Here is a 17,519-nt window from a genome sequence, read left to right as displayed (position 1 = left end):
ATTTTACAAAAGGTTTTGCTCTGTTTATGAGTCCTATGGTGTTTATGTTTTGAAACATCACAACAAAACGCACCATCCGTAAAATACCCGTATTTAACAGCATGATTTTCAATTTCGGCGTGTAGTGTCACAGAATACACAATTCACATGCAATGCACGTGAAAGTTGGGGATCAGATAGTCTCAATGATGGGTATAAAAGGTTGATCGCTGTCTGTCGATTATTCACTGTATTTGGAATATTGTTGACGAACGCAAAATGCCACGTCTAAGTGAAGCCAACCGTCATATCGCCATTGGTTTGCTTGAAGCTGGCCAGTCTCAACGCGCAGTTGCCCGACGCATGAATGTTCACCAAAGCACCATTTCACGGCTCTGGGAGAGATATCGCCGGCAGAATTCGGTAGCAGATGCCCCTCGTAGTGGGCGACCTCGAGCGACCACTGCCGCGCAGGATCGCTACATCCAGGTACATCACCTGCGTCATCAAACAGCTACGGCGACCAGTACCGCTCAACAAATACCCGGATTGAGGAGGCTTTCTGCACAGGACGTCAGGTACAGGTTGAGAGAGGCTGGTTTACGTGCCAGAAGACCTTATTTTGGCCCTGTGCTTCGACAACAACATCGTCGACATCGAGTTCAATGGTGCACCAACGTTCAGGCCTGGAACCTACCGAATTGGCGTAGAATCTGGTTCAGTGATGAATCACGATTTCTATTGGAACGATGCGATGGAAGACTGCGGGTGTAAAGACGTAGACAGATTCGGCCGGGGAAGTGTTATGATGTGGGGAGCGATCACCTGCCGTAGGAGAAGTGATTTGGTGATGATCCAGGGCAACCTGACAGCTCAACGGTACTGTGACGAAATCCTACGCCCACACCTCCTTCCAATCACTGATCGCCAGAGGGAGTTGTTTCAACAGGACAATGCCAGGCCCCACACAGCACGTCACACTAGAGACTTCCTCCAGAACCACAACATCAATGTGCTCCCCTGGCCCTCAAGATCACCGGACTTAAACCCGATCGAACATCTGTGGGATGCCCTGGACAGACAGGTGCGACGCCGTAACCCTCATCCCCAGACACTTCACCAAATCGCACAGGCACTACAGGCAGAGTGGGCTGCGATTGGGCAACACGAGATTCTGAGACTTATACGTTCGATGATGAGGCGATGCCGTGCAGTTCTGGATGCCCACGGTGGTCACACGAGGTATTGACTTAAGCGCCACCACACGTCTCCATGTGACACTCAAACTGACTTTCCTCGAGTTGGTGCCAAAGACGGATAAGTCTGCATTCCCAGTGTGCAATTTCGCTATATTTCATTGACTCATAAAGCCTTTAAGATGTTTCAAAATAAACATAAAAATACAGTTGAAATTCCTATATGTGTTTCTTTTTTGGGAGAGTATGTTTGAGTCAATTTATTTGAAGTTAATAATTTCCAACTAAAAAATTTGGTATTAACCCTGACAAAGGAAGTTCAGTAAAATAGCAGGTCTTTGAAATCAATTATTTAGATGTTGAGACATGCTTGTTCAGCAGTCAGTTGCAAACATAAATGTGTTGTGTGCGAAATACGCATTATGTCAGAAAGCGCACGTTAAATCTCCAAATCATCATCACATAAATGTTGTACATAAATAGGGACAATATCAATTATGCTACCAGCTGATATGAATGTTTATCTGTGTATCCAACTCTCAGACTACTTCAGTTAAGTTCGTGGATCATACCCATAGTGTGTCAAATGCAACATACCCACTGTGTCAAACGCAACAATAATCCTCAGAAGTAAACCTTAACTAACAGCAAACAACAGTGGTAGAACTTGTATTATAGAGTATATTATCATGGTCATGTGCATTAAGCTTTATAAAGGTAACTCGTTTGTACAATGACATACCGCTAAGCATTGTAGAACACAAATACTATATTAAGGTTAAAGAACGTTTGTAAAACATTTATTAGGAAACCATAAGCACCCTTTGTAGTCTAAAAAAGTTAAAAAGAAAATTGTAAATGTGTGAAATAGGACTTGAAATGAGACCAACAAGATACCAGTAGGGCTACAAGGTAGTATGTGACTTGGAAAATGACAAAAGTGAACCAGTATTCCACTGAAGGAGTAGGACCTGAATATATTTCAAACTATTTGAGATTGGAATGGGATGATGGACACACATTAATAAAAAAAAAGTCAGAATGAAAATGGTAGAAAAAAGTTTGTATCACAGACTATTGCTGAAAAAAAGGAAATGAAAGATTTAAGAAAAAACCCACAGAAGCACTTGTTCATTAAACTGTATCCCACAGGCTTCAGGCAAAATCCTTAAGCATTGGTCAATGGTATTTGCTGCAACACACCAGGAGCTACTTTTGCATTGAACATGTTGAAGGTGACCATGAACTCGGCGTATGGGACTGATCACTCTGTGATGTTGATATTCTTGACTTTGGAACATTTATTCATGGTATAAGTTGTCTTCTGGAAGAGGCTGGTTTAAGTACTTTCAAGTTACTAGACTGCTAGAAGGATGGGTTATTTGTTAGTCTATCACTTCCTATAGTCACCACTTTCCTCGTTTACTCCAGTCTTTTGGTTGCCAGTGGAGGCATTTTGAGTCAATGCGGATCTTTCTACGAGCCATTGCACGATTATGAGAGTCCATGAGTTCATTTGATATTGTGATGATATACTGTCCTTTGTAATAATTGATGAGATTCAAATGTTGGAGTGTTGATATAACATCTTCTTTCTTGATGCTTGTCATTTCCGAAATCTCACTGTAATGAAAATGATTAGATGTTATTTAATGAATGAAATGATAAAACAAGAAGACATGGTTATCAATATCCCCCACTACAGTGTTCTGTTCCTATATGGTTCCTGTTTTTTAACTCCACCACAACATTCATGTCCTGAAAACACATACCGCATTTGGTTTCCCTATCTCTGTAAAGAATCGTAATATGGTTTCCGTTTCAAACTCCATCAAGGCATTCATATCCTGAAAACACGTATCAAATTTGGTTTCCAAATCTATAACGGTTTCTGAGAAAAGCTGTCCCCGTTGGAAATAAGGTGCACTAAGTCAAGAAACGCATGACAAGGGCCATAACTCTGTAACAAATTGTAACACGGTTTCCATTTTCAAACTCCATCAAAGGATTCATGTCCTGAAAACACATACCAAATTTGGTTTCTCTATCTATAATGATTTTTGATAAAATCTGTCCCCATCATCTTTGATGGACGGACGGAGCTCCAACCTATACCCCAACACACTTAGTGGCGGGGGATAATAATACCATCACCAGAGTGAGTTGGATTTCACGTTGCTTGAACAGTATTTCAGTTATATCATAGCATGTCATCTTAATAGAAGGAAAGCCCGAAGTGAAACAGGTCTAAGACATTTACCATTTTGGCCTGGATAAAGTGTTACAAACATAATCAGGGTGAACTGGGATATGAACCCATGATCGTAGGTTTATGGTTTGCCTAAGGGACTCAACTCTGCTAAATGTGGTGCCATAAATGACTTTGCTATCTGTGCTTGCTACAAAGGAAAGAATATAATCTGTACAACACTGCATGGATTAGACTACCTAAGAACATGTGGAAAAGCAAACTAAACAATACATGAAGCAAATTAACAAAATGAAAAAGATTCAACACGAAATCTTAAGTGAAATATTTTCTTTATGCCTTATTCTGAGCAAACTAGTTTCTGTGGAAGAAAGAAAAAAATCTCACTATCAGGATAATTTTAGTTTGAAGCATTGTGCTATCCAAACAAAAGAATCATAGCAACATAGATGAGAGCAGCAACTTACTTAATGGTAATGAGAGGTCTCTCCCCAGTTTCATTTGGTTTGAGATTCAGCAGTATTTCCAGAATGGTCTGTGACCAATAGCTGCGATATGACAGAAGGCCTAAGTCAGAGAGAGGCTTCTCTGGTGAACCCGTTTTACCCTCACCTTTAGAAAGTTCATAACCTGTAAACAGACAATCACATTTGCACAATCACATCCGATCAGAGAGCCAGGCTTTATGTTGTAACGCATACCATACCACTCACAGACACAGACTCTACGCTCACCATCAACCATTTTACCTTTGAATACAGAGCACCAGGAAGTGTAATATCAAGTACCCTTTTTAAAGGTCTATCGGCATGAGATTGAAGAACTTATTTTGTTCTCGGTATACATGGGATACCTAAATATCTACAAAAGAAGGCTCAGAACAAATTTATCCTCATACAGAATATGGATGACGAAAAATATAAAATCATCACAGCCTTCATCAAACTGATAATGCACAACCAAATTCATATGCTGATAATTATTTTGATCACAGTTATCTGCCAATGTAAGAAGTTTTTACAAGTATCAACAATACCATAAGTGTTGATTTTTTTTTACAGCGCTATTAGATCCTTTAGAACTGACTGTCTTGGCATGGAAATATGAATGTCAAATTGATGGTGGTATCAATGCTGAGAAATCACAAAACATTATCATGTGTGACCTCTCATTTTCTTTTATGAAAATGGGGTCAGTGGCTTTGTAATAGACCAGTGAAAGACAGAGAAACATATAATCAGCAATATGACATCATAATACAGTGAGACCTCGGATACCCGGACCCCAGATATCCGGAAACCTCGCCTTCCGGTCAATTTTTAGAAAAAAACAATCTCTTACGTTATAAAAGTGACTGTCTATAACGGATATTCGGTTTCCGTTTCCGGACGGTACATTTTACAAACATACCGGCTAAATCAACACAAAATTGACTCACCTATCCGCACGAAGCTTTGATCTACCGCTAACCGTGTGAAGATAAGTGCGAGAGTCCCACGTGTTTTGACACAAGACATGGTCGGCTAATCCGGATTAATGATCATCAAGGTATTGGTGGTGATTAGAAGGCCTAGCTGACACTGAGTTAACCATTGAGTTCTAACTGTTAAGTTGTTTATTCAGTCAAAGCAATAAAAGTGCAGTGTGTCGATATTCAAGTCAGTTGGTCTTTCAATTGATCACAAATGGCTAGTCAACCTACTAAGCGCATAAGCGCCACGCAGTGACAGCCAAGGAAAAGAAAGAGATATGTCTTTACAAGGAACAAAATCCCAAAGTAAGCTTTGATAACATAAGCAAACATTTTGGACCACGTTGTTTCGGAAGTGATTTCAACCCCGAAGCGTATGCTCGCTACAGATTCAACACTAAAGCCTGGATGACATCTGACCTGTTCAGCGATTGGCTGATCTACTTTGATAGACAGATGAGGTTAGCGCGTAAGTAGGCGTGTCATACTGCTTTTAGACAATGTCGATACGGAGGATCAGGCAGCCCCACTACCCTGCTCGTTTGCTGACGCAAAGAAATATTACAAAGGCCTACTCAGCTACTTTGAGAACAATGGCGACCGTGAAAACCTGGACAAAATGTTGTCCGTCGTGTTACAAAGGAGCGGCACCCAGTGTAAGCAGTTCTCAATGAAAGACTTTTTCAAAACTGAAAAATTGTAAAGGTACGATTGTTATGTTGTGATGCTGTTTTTGAATGTCTATACATGTACAATAAACGCTTGATGATCATAAACATTTTGGATTTTCCTTGAGGTGTATGAAAACCAAAAATCCAGATATCCAGATATTCAATTATCCGGACGATTTAGGTAAAAACGAATGTGTCCGGATATCCGAGGTCTCACTGTATATTATAGATAAGGAAAAAGATTAGTTGGGTATATTCTGCTGCTTGTCACCCTGTATATAATGAGGGGTGTCAACATAGAACAACCACACACAATGCTATGTGAAGGCCGACTGTAAAGTACTCACTAAATTCTATCAGCAGTTTTCCGTACCCTTTCCTCTGATAAGGTGGTAATGTGAGAATACAAGCTACATTATAATCTTCCGTGGACTCTTTCTCCTGTAAAATAAAGGAGTACACTTGTCAGATACACACAAGGTATGATTTCCAAAAGTTTGAAGTACTTACTGTTTAAATACATGGATCAGGTGATCATCAATGATCATGCAGATGGAATAGTACGGAGTGTGGGGTTTAACAAACAAACAATTGACTGCACCCACCTTGGAGAAGTAGCCCACTAAGTGATAGCCCCTGTTGTCCATCTCACACATACAGTAGAAGAGGAATGGATCTGTGTCATAGTACAGTGTTTTGTGATCTAAGAACAGCTTGGCCAGGAGACACAAATTTTGAGCATATGCCTGGAAAACAAGAATAACAGACGGAATACTACAATAAAGGTCTTTCAAATATCAGTAATACCATGAGTAAACATTTTAACACACAAATTTCACTTTGCAAATACTGACAACAACCAACCTTACTAATATTGTTAATATATTTTGAGAAGGTGTTTCCATTTCAAAAGAATACATATAAGTGTTTTTGCCACAATGTTTCATCTACTGGGAAAAATATATATCACACTTACCTTGTTTTTCCGTCCATCTATTTCAAAGAAAGAGATTTCACCTTTTCTATAAATTTCATTTCCAGGTGGATGCCGAAGCAAACATTTGGCCTGCAATTAGAAAATTACATGCATTTTGATATTCATGATATTACAATACTTACACTGACACAACATGCCACAATTTCAAGAAACATATACACCACTCTTTGTTGATCAGGATTACTAATTCAGTGGGCATGCTACAGATAAACAGCTTCACTGAATATACATATAAGTTGTGTAATTCAGTTCATGACTACCGGATACAAGATAGCCATGAGATAAATTGCACAACAAGAACAATGAGGAATGAGGTGGAGTTTATTTAACTTTGAAACATTGCTCTAATATGCAGGGCTCCAGATAAGAGCCGTATCGGTGTATGTACGGATGATAAATATGCACGATATGGTAGGAAATAATTTAGAAAATGTAGCAGATACACACCCCAGCAATGGTGTAGAATCATTTACAGATGTATTTATCTGAAAAAAGTATTGTTTATTGGGGTTTTTTTTTTACTTGTCTACACAAGAGTAGCAGTGTTGTGGTGCATATATGAAACGAAACACAAGATCACATACTCCATTAAATTCCATTCAGTACTCTAAATGTACTCTTAAGTTTTTCCAGTACTCCTATATTTAGAAAATAAGGAGTATCTACTCCTGATGTTGAAAAATTATCTGGAGCCCCGAATATGATGTTATTTCTTGAGATTTAACATATGCTTACCACTTGATGACATCATAAACAGGACAACAGTATGTTTGGAAGATGATCCCCTTAGATGTCACTGAGAATACATTTATTCAAAGAGCCTGCATTATTCAAATTCAGGTTAATATCCTTATAAAGACTGAAAATAATATTGACATCTAACAGAAGAAATATATGACTCCCTGAAACGTTTTATCTCAAGATGAACTCCTACTCTTCATGTACTTCTAAATATATTCACTTACCAAATGTCTTTCTAAACATTTGTTGCTTTTCAAGTATTTCAGGCAGTATTCACAGATATATACAATAGGTGTCTGTGTGAGTTCCTGTGAAAGGAAGAAAAAACAAAAACAGTTAAATGCTTCATGGGATGTGGACACATGGTTTCCAAAATACAACATTTACTTTAAAAATAACACAAAATGTGTCAACAAGTTCCTTCAGTTTGTAGGTTGCAATGCATTCATCACTCTTAAACACTATAATGATGTTTACATTTCATGGACTAGAAATAACACAAAGGATATTCATAAGTACAGGGGGCGGTGGGGTAGCCTAATGGTTAAAGCGTTGGCTCGTCACGCCGAAGACCCGGGTTAGAATCCCCACATGGGTACAATGTGTGAAGCCCATTTCTGGTGTCCCCCGCCGTGATGTTGCTGGAATATTGCTAAAAGCGGCGTAAAACCAAACTCAGTCAGTCAGTCAGTCATAAGTACATACCTGTGGGTAGGGAGAAAAGTACCAAGGTTTGATGCGGTATCGACCTAGTTCTATAAGGTCAACATTTTTCATTCTTGTAACAATATCATCATGATGTGCGACCATGCTGCCTGTCTGTCTTGGCATCTTTGGGAGTGCATCTTGTGAGTCTGGTTGCTAAAATAATGACACATTTACACATTTGAAATCTGACTTGACAATTTGACGGTAATGCTCAAAATTTAAATAGCAAATGAATATTGTCAGTTGTGTTCCTGAAGCATACATCACATTTAAATATTTTTCAACTGTTATTTTGGAGGATTATCATTTTGTAATACGTTTTCATATATTCATATATTTTACAAAATTGAATAAAATGTATGGTAATACACAGGATAAGAGCACCCAACATAACCTATTTGAATGTTTAAGCATAACATAATTACCAGTGCATCTTCTTCTGCCTTTCTTTTTCTGGCTGCAGTGGCTGCTTGTGTTTTTTTCATGCCACCAGTGCTGCACATTGCACCACTGGGAGACGGAACTGCTAGGTTGATCGTCAATCCAGTCATCCCTCCCAATCCAGCACCTAGGCCAGCACCAAGTCCAGCACCAAGACCTGCACCGAGGCCAGGCCCCAGACCACCTAACCCGCCACCAAGTCCACCACTGTTTGAGGTACCATTTTGTACCTGGCAACAACAAAAATAAATTGTTAAACAGTTAATTTTGTATTCTACACGCATTTAGTTTGTCATCATCTGAAAGGGCACAACATGGCTAAAATTTTCCTATTTTATAGGAAAAGTGATTCAGTAATTGATTTGTGTTATTCTTCATGTAAATGCATTCAGATGTTCACAAAACTACTGTACTTACAACTGGTGTGACAACATCCCGCTCTGGACTACTGGGGCGAGAGATCCACCATTGGCCAGTTTTTGGAAATCCTTCTTAGGTGTTTTGGCATCTTTCTTCGGCTGCTCCAACTTACTGATGTCCATCCTCTCTTCTGGCACCCACTCATCGAGTCGCTTATTAACTGCCCAAGGAGAAGGAAAATTTAACACAAATACAAACCTGTGGTTATAATCAGACTGCTTATTCTAAACGAATAACAAACAGTAACTCATAAAACTAATACTATTACTAGAAATACTTACAATCTTCATAATGAATGTAGTATAATGGTTTGCCTTGGACATCTTTTTTACTGAGGATTTCTGCAATATCTGCAAAATAACAAGATGAGATTTTCATGTCAGATATTATGTCGTCAACAAATGTCATGGAGTGAAATTGTAAGTCTGTCCCTTAATTGTTGAATGGTAACTTGTACCAAAAGATCATTAGAGTTGCTTCCCCTGAGAGTAAAGGGAGTTAATAATCACTTTGTACACATATTCCAGCTCCACTTTAAAACCTATTGTAAAACACGTACTTCATCCCTATCAAAATATTATTAAAAATATCATTACAGAATATCTTCATTCAACATGACAATAATTAATGAACAAAATGAATAAACCGGCATCCACATCTTGGTGTGTTGAAATGCCAGCAGGTGGCGCTCGGTATTACTTTCTCTTTACTTACGCCAACCATCGCCGTTTTTTAGAAGCACGGGCAATCTGCAACCCTCAGTTATCTCAGGCTGCAAACAATAAAAGACAAACAATGTACTCTTTTCGTCAATCTCAAGAAAGAACTGAAAAACATACCTTTTAACTGAAATTTACGCAGAACTTCTCACAAACGTACCTGTGCTTCCGCCATAATCGTCATGATTAGCCTCGCACTGAATTTCAAACAACGAAATAAAGATTAAATATAACTCTTAAAGAAAGAAATAAACGTTGAAAGTTTATATTAGATCTAAGTAGATAAGAATGATATATGGTATCTATTTATAGAAATCAGTTATGGTCATTCGGCTAATATATAACCAACCACATTCAGACCAGGATTTGTTCCGCTAAGAGCAGCAGACATAAACTTCCGGAATTTCCTCACCGGCTCCAGCTCTTGCATGAAACTACCGACAGTAAACAGAAAGTATTACTATTTAGTTGTTTATTGTAATTTAAATGACACATGGCGTCAGTTGTGAAACAAGAGCCCCAAGAACAAGTAGAAGAAACTGATTTAGAGACAAGGTATGTAAAACATCTATTTTGTCTTGTTGAGATCAAGATCTTAATTTCTAGTCTAGTGGATAGTAGTGCTTGTTGAGTTTTTGCATGTGACATGAACAAGATAGTATCCCGGTATCAGGGGTTTTCGACGATGTAAGACAAAAACGTAATTTATATCTGTAATATCATTTGAAGTTTTAATTTTACTAACCTTGGGTGATAAAGGATATATAGATCTATGTGGTACATTTTCGAGGAAAGGGCTACACACGTGGATTCAGAAAGACAGTCACATTTGCCGTTCATAAGCAGCAGATGCCTGCTTTCGGGTTAATTGACTCACTCAATTTTATCGTGTTCAGTAATTTGTGCGCGCGATTGTGCATACTCAAGGTTATTTCTATGCGATATACATTTGTCTGTGTACTATGTTCACAAAGTTTTCGAAAAAATAACTATCTAATAAGAAACCCTGCAATGTTTATTGGAAGCTGAAACTCATGCCGATGTATTAACAAAATGCGACTTTTGAAAGTCTCTGGTGGTCCAACTTTTCCAATAATGCTTATAGATATTGCAGTAACAACTGTACAAATGCAAAAGTTAAAATATCCTCAAGTCAGGTGTAAGCTATGTTACTGAATAGTGACTAACTCTTTGTCTCCTGTGTTCTGAATAAAACTATCTTCTTGGTATTTTCATGCTATCAGTATGGACTGTTTGTGCAGTTAAGCTACCATGGTATCCTGTATATCTTTATAGGATTCTCCTTCTCTGTCAGTCTCACCCTGAAGGAATTGATGATGCAACAATTCAAGCTGACATGCCTCAGTTTGAGGTGAAACAGAGAGTTACAGCCATCAACAGGCTGCTGTCCACTGTAAGTACATTTTCAGGCCTGCTGTAGTGTCTTGCTATTTTAAATAGAGGCAACTAGATCACTCTATCAGGTACTAAATAAACTCAATAACATAACATTCAGACCAGGATCGGACAAGTTGTACTGCAGCAATGTTCAAGAATAATAAGCTTGTCCTGAGTCTGATGTCTTCATAGTCTTAATAGTGGATCAAGCAAGTGATAGCCCTCCACAGTGAGACAATACATGGAAACAAACATAACACCTGCGATTGCAAAATGTCTAAATAATGTTTCTATGAAGATAGAAATGTGTTAGTCAGTGAATATAGCACAATATTGAGAAACATGGGGTTGATTCCATGAACACTTATACTTGTCATCGTCAACGCAAGCATGGTGAGATGACACACAATCCATCAGATCACACAACGTGGCCATCCAGTTCTTACGGCAAGCACTGGGGTACTTGGGATCTGTTCTTCCCCTGAATTCCCATATCAGAGGTACAGATAAGCTGCGTATCTGCGTAAATATTTATGTGAAAACTCAATTCCTATGAAGTCTATTGTGTACAAGTACGCTTCAATTTTTGTAAATACTCAATAGATTTTATATTACATACATACAAAACAGAAAAAAATAAAATAACTGAGGTATACTGAAAGTTTCTATTCAGCACCTGGACTTGGCAACTTGCAGTCTTTCTTATCGTTTCTCATATAACAGATCAAATATAAATAACAAACACGTAAATCAACATTTAAACTTTAATATATTTTTACAATTAATGGAAAATGACAAAATATCCAATTGCGTTTGAGTGAGGGGGGTACAATTTATTTGGTTACTCAAAGGAAAATTAGGATACCCATTAAGATGAACACAAGCGAGTACATAACTCAATGACCAAAAAATTATCTGTAGCTCTGCATATGGGTATTTATGAAAATGAAGATATTGCTTAATGTTTATTGTTCAAAGACAATATTCTATATCGTCAACATTCTCCCATGGTTTTTTGCAATAAAATATGTTTGTCTCTTATGCAGGGGCGCATTGACTTGTTGAAGAGTGGATCAAAGTTGGTGTACAGGTTGAAAGATCCAGATGCTGCTAAGTGAGTACATTCTGAAATGTCAGTTTTTTGCCAAATTCAAGACACATAGTCACCATGTCATGATCATCGTAATGTTGGTAACAACAACCTCTATGGAATATATATAATTAGGGTTGCAAAACTTTCACTCATATATATTTTCAATTAATCATTTATTCAGAAGTATGGCCATATGGCCCAGAGTACAGTTATTTGAGAGTACATGTATATATATATATATATATATGCGTTCACATGATAGTTGTTAAATCGAAAAACATATATTTTGAGTTTTAATTGATAACTGAAAACTAATCCTGAAATATGATTTATGAATTTTAAAATAACAGGATAAAATGCCCTGATGATACAGGTTTTAACTGAAATGGATTCATGGAAATAGGTCAAAACCAGAATCTGTGGGAGTTGAGGTATCACTGTGTAATCAGCACCAGAACCTGGCCTATATGAATAAATCCTGAGAGCAGAGATGTGAAATAACAGAATATAATTTCCATGTTATCATGAGTATCAATTTACACATGTGATATACAATGACATGCATCCTCCAAGCTAGAAAGCCTGACTATCTGATCCTGTTAACTGTTTCTTGTGGTAATGGGTTGATGGAGACCAGTTCTAGCCTGGATGTCCACAGGGCGGTGAATGACGGTGTGTTCTTGTGGTAATGGGTTGATGGAGACCAGTTCTAGCCTGGATGTTCACAGGGCGGTGAATGACGCTGTGTTCTGTGTGTTGCAGTCAGGTGAAGGGTGCAGATCACCAGGAGAAGCTGGTATACCAAATCATCAAGGAGGCTGGAAACAAAGGTGACTTCTCATTTCACATTGCAAGGATAGAAATGTTGAGTTTTCATGTGTGTCATAAAGCAGTGAAAAGGTTGTGTGCCAACAATGAGCACAATTTTGATTTAGCTTTGAACTCAGAATTCATTTTACCAAAAGTTAGATAATAAGTAGTTTGTAGTTTAGAAAGTCTACCTCACTGGTTTTTATTGTGATTGGTAATACACTTTTTGTTCACAGTTTGTGAATCGTTCTGTAATTAGCATGTTGTTGTAAAGAATTGTCTTTGGGTTTGTCAAATGTACTTGTATGAAAGTACATTAATCACTGGCTCCATTTAAAAAAAAAGAATAGTTGTTAAAAAAGTTAAAGTTTCAACTGTTGAAGGTATTGGGATCTACCGGTAATTTTAACTGTGTCATGAGTTAGAGTGAGTTGGAATTAGCACCACTTGTAGCCTTATTCCAGTTATATCAAGGCAAGACAGTGTAATGTGGCAGTGATGCAGGCCTCAGACATTTACAACTTGGTGGAACTCTATAGCACTGCTGTACAAACATAACTGAGAAAAACCATGATGCAGACTCCCAGTGTTTCTGGAGTATTCAAGGGACACAACTCTACATAGCGAATGGCAGTGCATTGTACAACTAGCCACCCATGTCCTTGTCATGTTTTGAACCATATCTTCACAATGATCATTGACACCCTGGAACAAAGAATTTTTACCCTTCATTTTTATATGGTTGAGACTGTGTTAGCTTATTGCCATGATCATACATGGCCATAATTGATTGGCAAAGAATAAATCATACTTATTGTCCAATATTTACAGTGTTCATTTTAGTGTTATATGCATCTGCAATGATTTAACTTCATTTAGTATTTACAGGCAAGAATATTTACTGCTTTTTAATCATACCATTATTTATAGAAGAACATGAAAATGGACTCTCTGAAGAAAACACAAATATTCCTGCCACATGTACTGTGTGTACACAGAGTATGTCTGCACATGGGATCCATATCATTTTAGACAAGTTTTCAGAGTTTTGTTTGTTATATTTTTCTTAAAATAAAACCATTTTACCATTTTACTCATACCATTAAAATGTGTGTCATCATCTGTATGTCCTATATTTTGCAGGAATATGGATCAGGGATATCCGCTACAAGAGCAATCTGTTAATGACCCAGCTCAACAAGATCTTGAAAAACTTAGAAAGCAAGAAGCTGATCAAAGCTGTCAAGTCTGTAGCAGTAAGTACATCTCACCATCATCATTTGTACAACCCTGGAAAGTAATCATTGAAAGTATTTTGACAGTCAAGAGATTTATCAAGACCATAATATCCAGATTGCTGGTGCCCATTGAGTGTCAGATATAGGACAATGTTTTTGAAAGGTTTCATGGGTCAGTGACCATCAGGCAGAAATTAGTAAATGTTGTTGTCTCACGATATGTAAATAATGCAGTGAAGTTGTGTACGGTTGTCAGCTATACTCCTCCTCTATATAATTCTGTCCAGATGAAACAAGACACTGGTTGATGTCATAAGTAGCATCCCTGGCCTTCAGGGTACAATTACATTACAATCAACTTAGTCACTGTGCTTGAGCAACTGGCCCATTTCAGTTAATAAATTTACAATGTTTTTGTTACAATATTCGTGATTTCCCTGTTTCCAGTTTGTTACTTCAACAGTTGAATATATGTCCATTATTCTGTAACACAGGCCTCCAAGAAGAAGGTTTACATGTTGTACAACTTAGAACCGGACCGGACAGTGACAGGCGGGGCATGGTACAGTGACCAGGACTTCGAGGCCGAGTTTGTGGAGGTTCTCAACCAACAGTGTTACAAATATCTGGATCAGAAGGTAGGTGGTCCTTGTGTGTTTGAAAAGTGAAATCATTGTTAGTAAAAGTTCCTATTGCTCTTAGCCATATTTTGTATCATACAGACGGCATGCTTGATGAATACTGCTAAAGATAATACCACTTAAGTGGAGGATAAGGATAATATGTATTGGGAGATAGCTCAGACAAAGCTGCTGTTAGATATATGCTGAATCCCTAGAATGTGATCTTTATAACTCCTAACTCGTGCCCTTATTATGTGAAATATTGTTTGTTGCTTGTTGTCCACCCCCCGGGTCCCCTCCCACTAAACAATCTTAGCACTATGACTATCTTTCCAATGTTATACATTATATCATTTGTAGCATATTCATCTTCACCAACAGTTTTCCTTTCAAGGTTTGAAAGTTTAAGAATGTATTGTCAGTCGGTATTCGATCTGAGGTAGAATTGCAGCGTTCATAACTAAGTAGTTGATCAGGAATACCTGAATCAACATTCCACATTGGAAATAAGATGAGTCACCCTTGACATTCATGCTGAACACAGAATGTGGTAAACACAAGTGCTGGAATATGAATTTTACAAAATGATATATAACTGACTAATAAAAGGGTTTGTTTTATCATTGGTCAGCATCTGATAATCAGTCTACTCCAGTGTGTGTGATTTTTCTTGCAGGCTGCCCAAGCAAGAGAATCTCAGATTGACCCTGTAGCTCAGAAAAATGGTGCCTTTGCTCCCTCTAAAGATGTTTGGAAGTACATATCAGAACTTGGAATAAGCAAAGTAAGATGTACTTATTTTCGTTATGCTAGAGACTATCTATTGCTGTTATACTGAGGGATATGTAACATGCCTGGATTGTATTAGTGAGTCAGTATGTTGCACCCCACATGGGCACAATGTGTGAAGCCCATTTCTGGTGTCCTCCGCCGTGATGTTGCTGGAATATTGCTAAAAGCGGCGTAAAACCAAACTCAGTCAGTCAGTCAGTATGTTGCAAAATTAATGGAAATATTTGCTGCAGTTGAGTCATTTGTTCAAACTAACTCCAGTATCCTCTGGTCATGACAATGTGTACGAATACTTTTCATGTCATGTAACGTGAGAAATGCAGCACACTTCTCGGCAGCCAGAATTCCACATCTAACATATATATTTTTATTGATACTTATCAGAACATTCTAACAAGTCGTGTTCTGTTGTCATAGAAGCATGTAATTTCATCTGTTGTATACTGACATGACAGCATTAAAACGCAATGTCCAGGATGTATCTGTGTGTTTCAGTTTATGTAAAGAGGGCAACAGAATGTTATCAGTATTGTTGTGTAGTTGATGAATACCCACCTGCAACTGCAAGTCTGGAAAATACATGATGGTTTTTGTCCAAAGTTGTACCTAATGTTTAAAATATTAGGGTACGATTATTAAGATTCAGTAGTGACAATTGCCAAAGAGGATGGGGTGGGCTGGTATTGGTATCTTTGATTAGCTTGTGTATTTCAAATATATTGGGAACATGATTTTTTAGATCTAGGCATAACTTGCATTGCAAAGTAACATTTTGATTGGTTGATTGCAAGCTCACATTCTGTAGAGACGCTGTTGGTCCAGGGTATGCCATAGTAGACTGTGGATATGATATCCTGGAAGATGCAGAAAGTAGAACGGGTGCAGCTACCTCCAGTCTTTTTAATGACTGGTGGAAACCATCTTTCACTTGTCCTCATGTTAGAAGCAAGTCCTGCTTGATTGAGACAAGAATCAATACAATAATTATATTGTTCTTATATTTTTGTTCCATTTATTCCAGTATTGTAAATTTGAAGCATCAAGAACTGGTTCAGAATTATAGCCCAAACATTCTGTCAGTGAGACCCACCATTATCAGTTCTTGTACCTGTCCTTAGTTTCAGACTAAAAGGCAAGCATGAATTTTGAAGGCTGTACATTTGCTCGCTGATTTTCTGCTCCCAGGTCCAACTATCTGTGGAGGACATCGAGACAATTCTTGACACTTTGATTTATGACGGCAAGGTGGAACGAACTCTTGTAGCTGCTCAAGGGACAACAGGGGACAGCGGTCAATTGAGGCTGTACCGGGCTGTTAAACCAATCATCCAACCTACAGGGCTAGTGAGGATACCCTGTGGAACATGTCCAGTGAGTTGCTCATGGCCATCCTTTTATATGGCTATTAAATGAGAATGTACACGATGTATACATTGGATTAGCTTGACTAGCGAATTCTTTAACCACTAGGCTAACCCACAGCCCCTTACTGCTTCAGTGAAATCCACAAGCACATATTGAATTTCCAAAATACAACTACGCAGACTGAAGAAAGCAGGAAGTGTTCTTTAAGGGGTTTTATAGGTGTTTGTGATTTAAGTAGAAAAACATGAGGGACATTTAAGAATTTTAACTTTTCCATTTATTTGTGTTCCAGGTGTTTGATCAGTGCCATGATGGAGGAATTGTTTCACCTCAAACATGTGTCTATATGAAGGAGTGGTTGGACATATGACAGGCTGTGTATTTGTACATTTGTAAATAAAGAGTAACATTTAGTAATACATATTGTGATGCTGTGTTTCATTTTAAAAAATACCACAAGAAGCTTATGTCAGAAAACAACCTCTGATATATTGGAGCAAACAATGACAGACGTGATGTTGTATTTGGGAAAGGAACTTAAAGCACGACAAATGATCTCTTCTGATACCATCAGGTTCATGAACCTGAAACGTGACTGATCCAAGCAATAAGGCCCCTACAATTAGCAATGTCAAATTTGACATTACA

General features: G+C 38.0%; 2 protein-coding genes across 2 annotated transcripts; one reads left to right on the top strand and one right to left on the bottom strand.

The window, feature by feature from the left end:
• Window positions 1–1,413: 1,413 nt before the first annotated feature.
• LOC124255355 (histone acetyltransferase KAT5-like) lies at window positions 1,414–9,740 on the bottom strand. The gene is made up of 12 exons (XM_046689252.1): window positions 9,713–9,740; window positions 9,548–9,605; window positions 9,115–9,183; window positions 8,831–8,993; window positions 8,398–8,620; window positions 7,970–8,125; window positions 7,489–7,572; window positions 6,503–6,592; window positions 6,132–6,272; window positions 5,874–5,967; window positions 3,852–4,014; window positions 1,414–2,798 (listed from the first exon to the last, which is right to left on the bottom strand). The coding sequence occupies exons 1-12, from the start codon at window positions 9,734–9,736 to the stop codon at window positions 2,582–2,584; spliced, it is 1,482 nt and encodes a 493-aa protein (XP_046545208.1). The 5' UTR covers window positions 9,737–9,740; the 3' UTR covers window positions 1,414–2,581.
• Window positions 9,741–9,940: 200 nt separating this feature from the next.
• Window positions 9,941–17,292, top strand: LOC124255300 (DNA-directed RNA polymerase III subunit RPC6-like). The gene is made up of 9 exons (XM_046689182.1): window positions 9,941–10,107; window positions 10,849–10,966; window positions 11,997–12,064; window positions 12,806–12,873; window positions 13,997–14,109; window positions 14,586–14,729; window positions 15,391–15,498; window positions 16,692–16,877; window positions 17,164–17,292. The coding sequence occupies exons 1-9, from the start codon at window positions 10,046–10,048 to the stop codon at window positions 17,239–17,241; spliced, it is 945 nt and encodes a 314-aa protein (XP_046545138.1). The 5' UTR covers window positions 9,941–10,045; the 3' UTR covers window positions 17,242–17,292.
• Window positions 17,293–17,519: the final 227 nt, after the last annotated feature.

Source organism: Haliotis rubra, unplaced genomic scaffold (assembly GCF_003918875.1).
Source record: "Haliotis rubra isolate DU_JTF1 unplaced genomic scaffold, ASM391887v1 Scf6, whole genome shotgun sequence".
Taxonomy (NCBI): Eukaryota; Metazoa; Mollusca; class Gastropoda; order Lepetellida; family Haliotidae; genus Haliotis; species Haliotis rubra.
Note: the sequence above shows the minus strand (reverse complement) of the source record. Positions and strands in the feature narration are given on the sequence as shown.

Bases quoted from the DNA above. Each gene is read 5' to 3' on its own strand.
- LOC124255300 (XM_046689182.1), top strand. From the start codon at position 10,046: ATGGCGTCAGTTGTGAAACAAGAGCCCCAAGAACAAGTAGAAGAAACT. The intron at 12,065-12,805 runs GTGAGTACATTC...TGTGTGTTGCAG, and splicing joins AAAGATCCAGATGCTGCTAA to TCAGGTGAAGGGTGCAGATC. The intron at 14,730-15,390 runs GTAGGTGGTCCT...TTTTTCTTGCAG, and splicing joins ACAAATATCTGGATCAGAAG to GCTGCCCAAGCAAGAGAATC.
- LOC124255355 (XM_046689252.1), bottom strand. From the start codon at position 9,736: ATGACGATTATGGCGGAAGCACAG. The intron at 8,994-9,114 runs GTAAGTATTTCT...CTCCTTGGGCAG, and splicing joins CTACATTCATTATGAAGATT to TTAATAAGCGACTCGATGAG. The intron at 4,015-5,873 runs GTGAGTACTTTA...GTCTGTTTACAG, and splicing joins AAAACTGCTGATAGAATTTA to GTTATGAACTTTCTAAAGGT.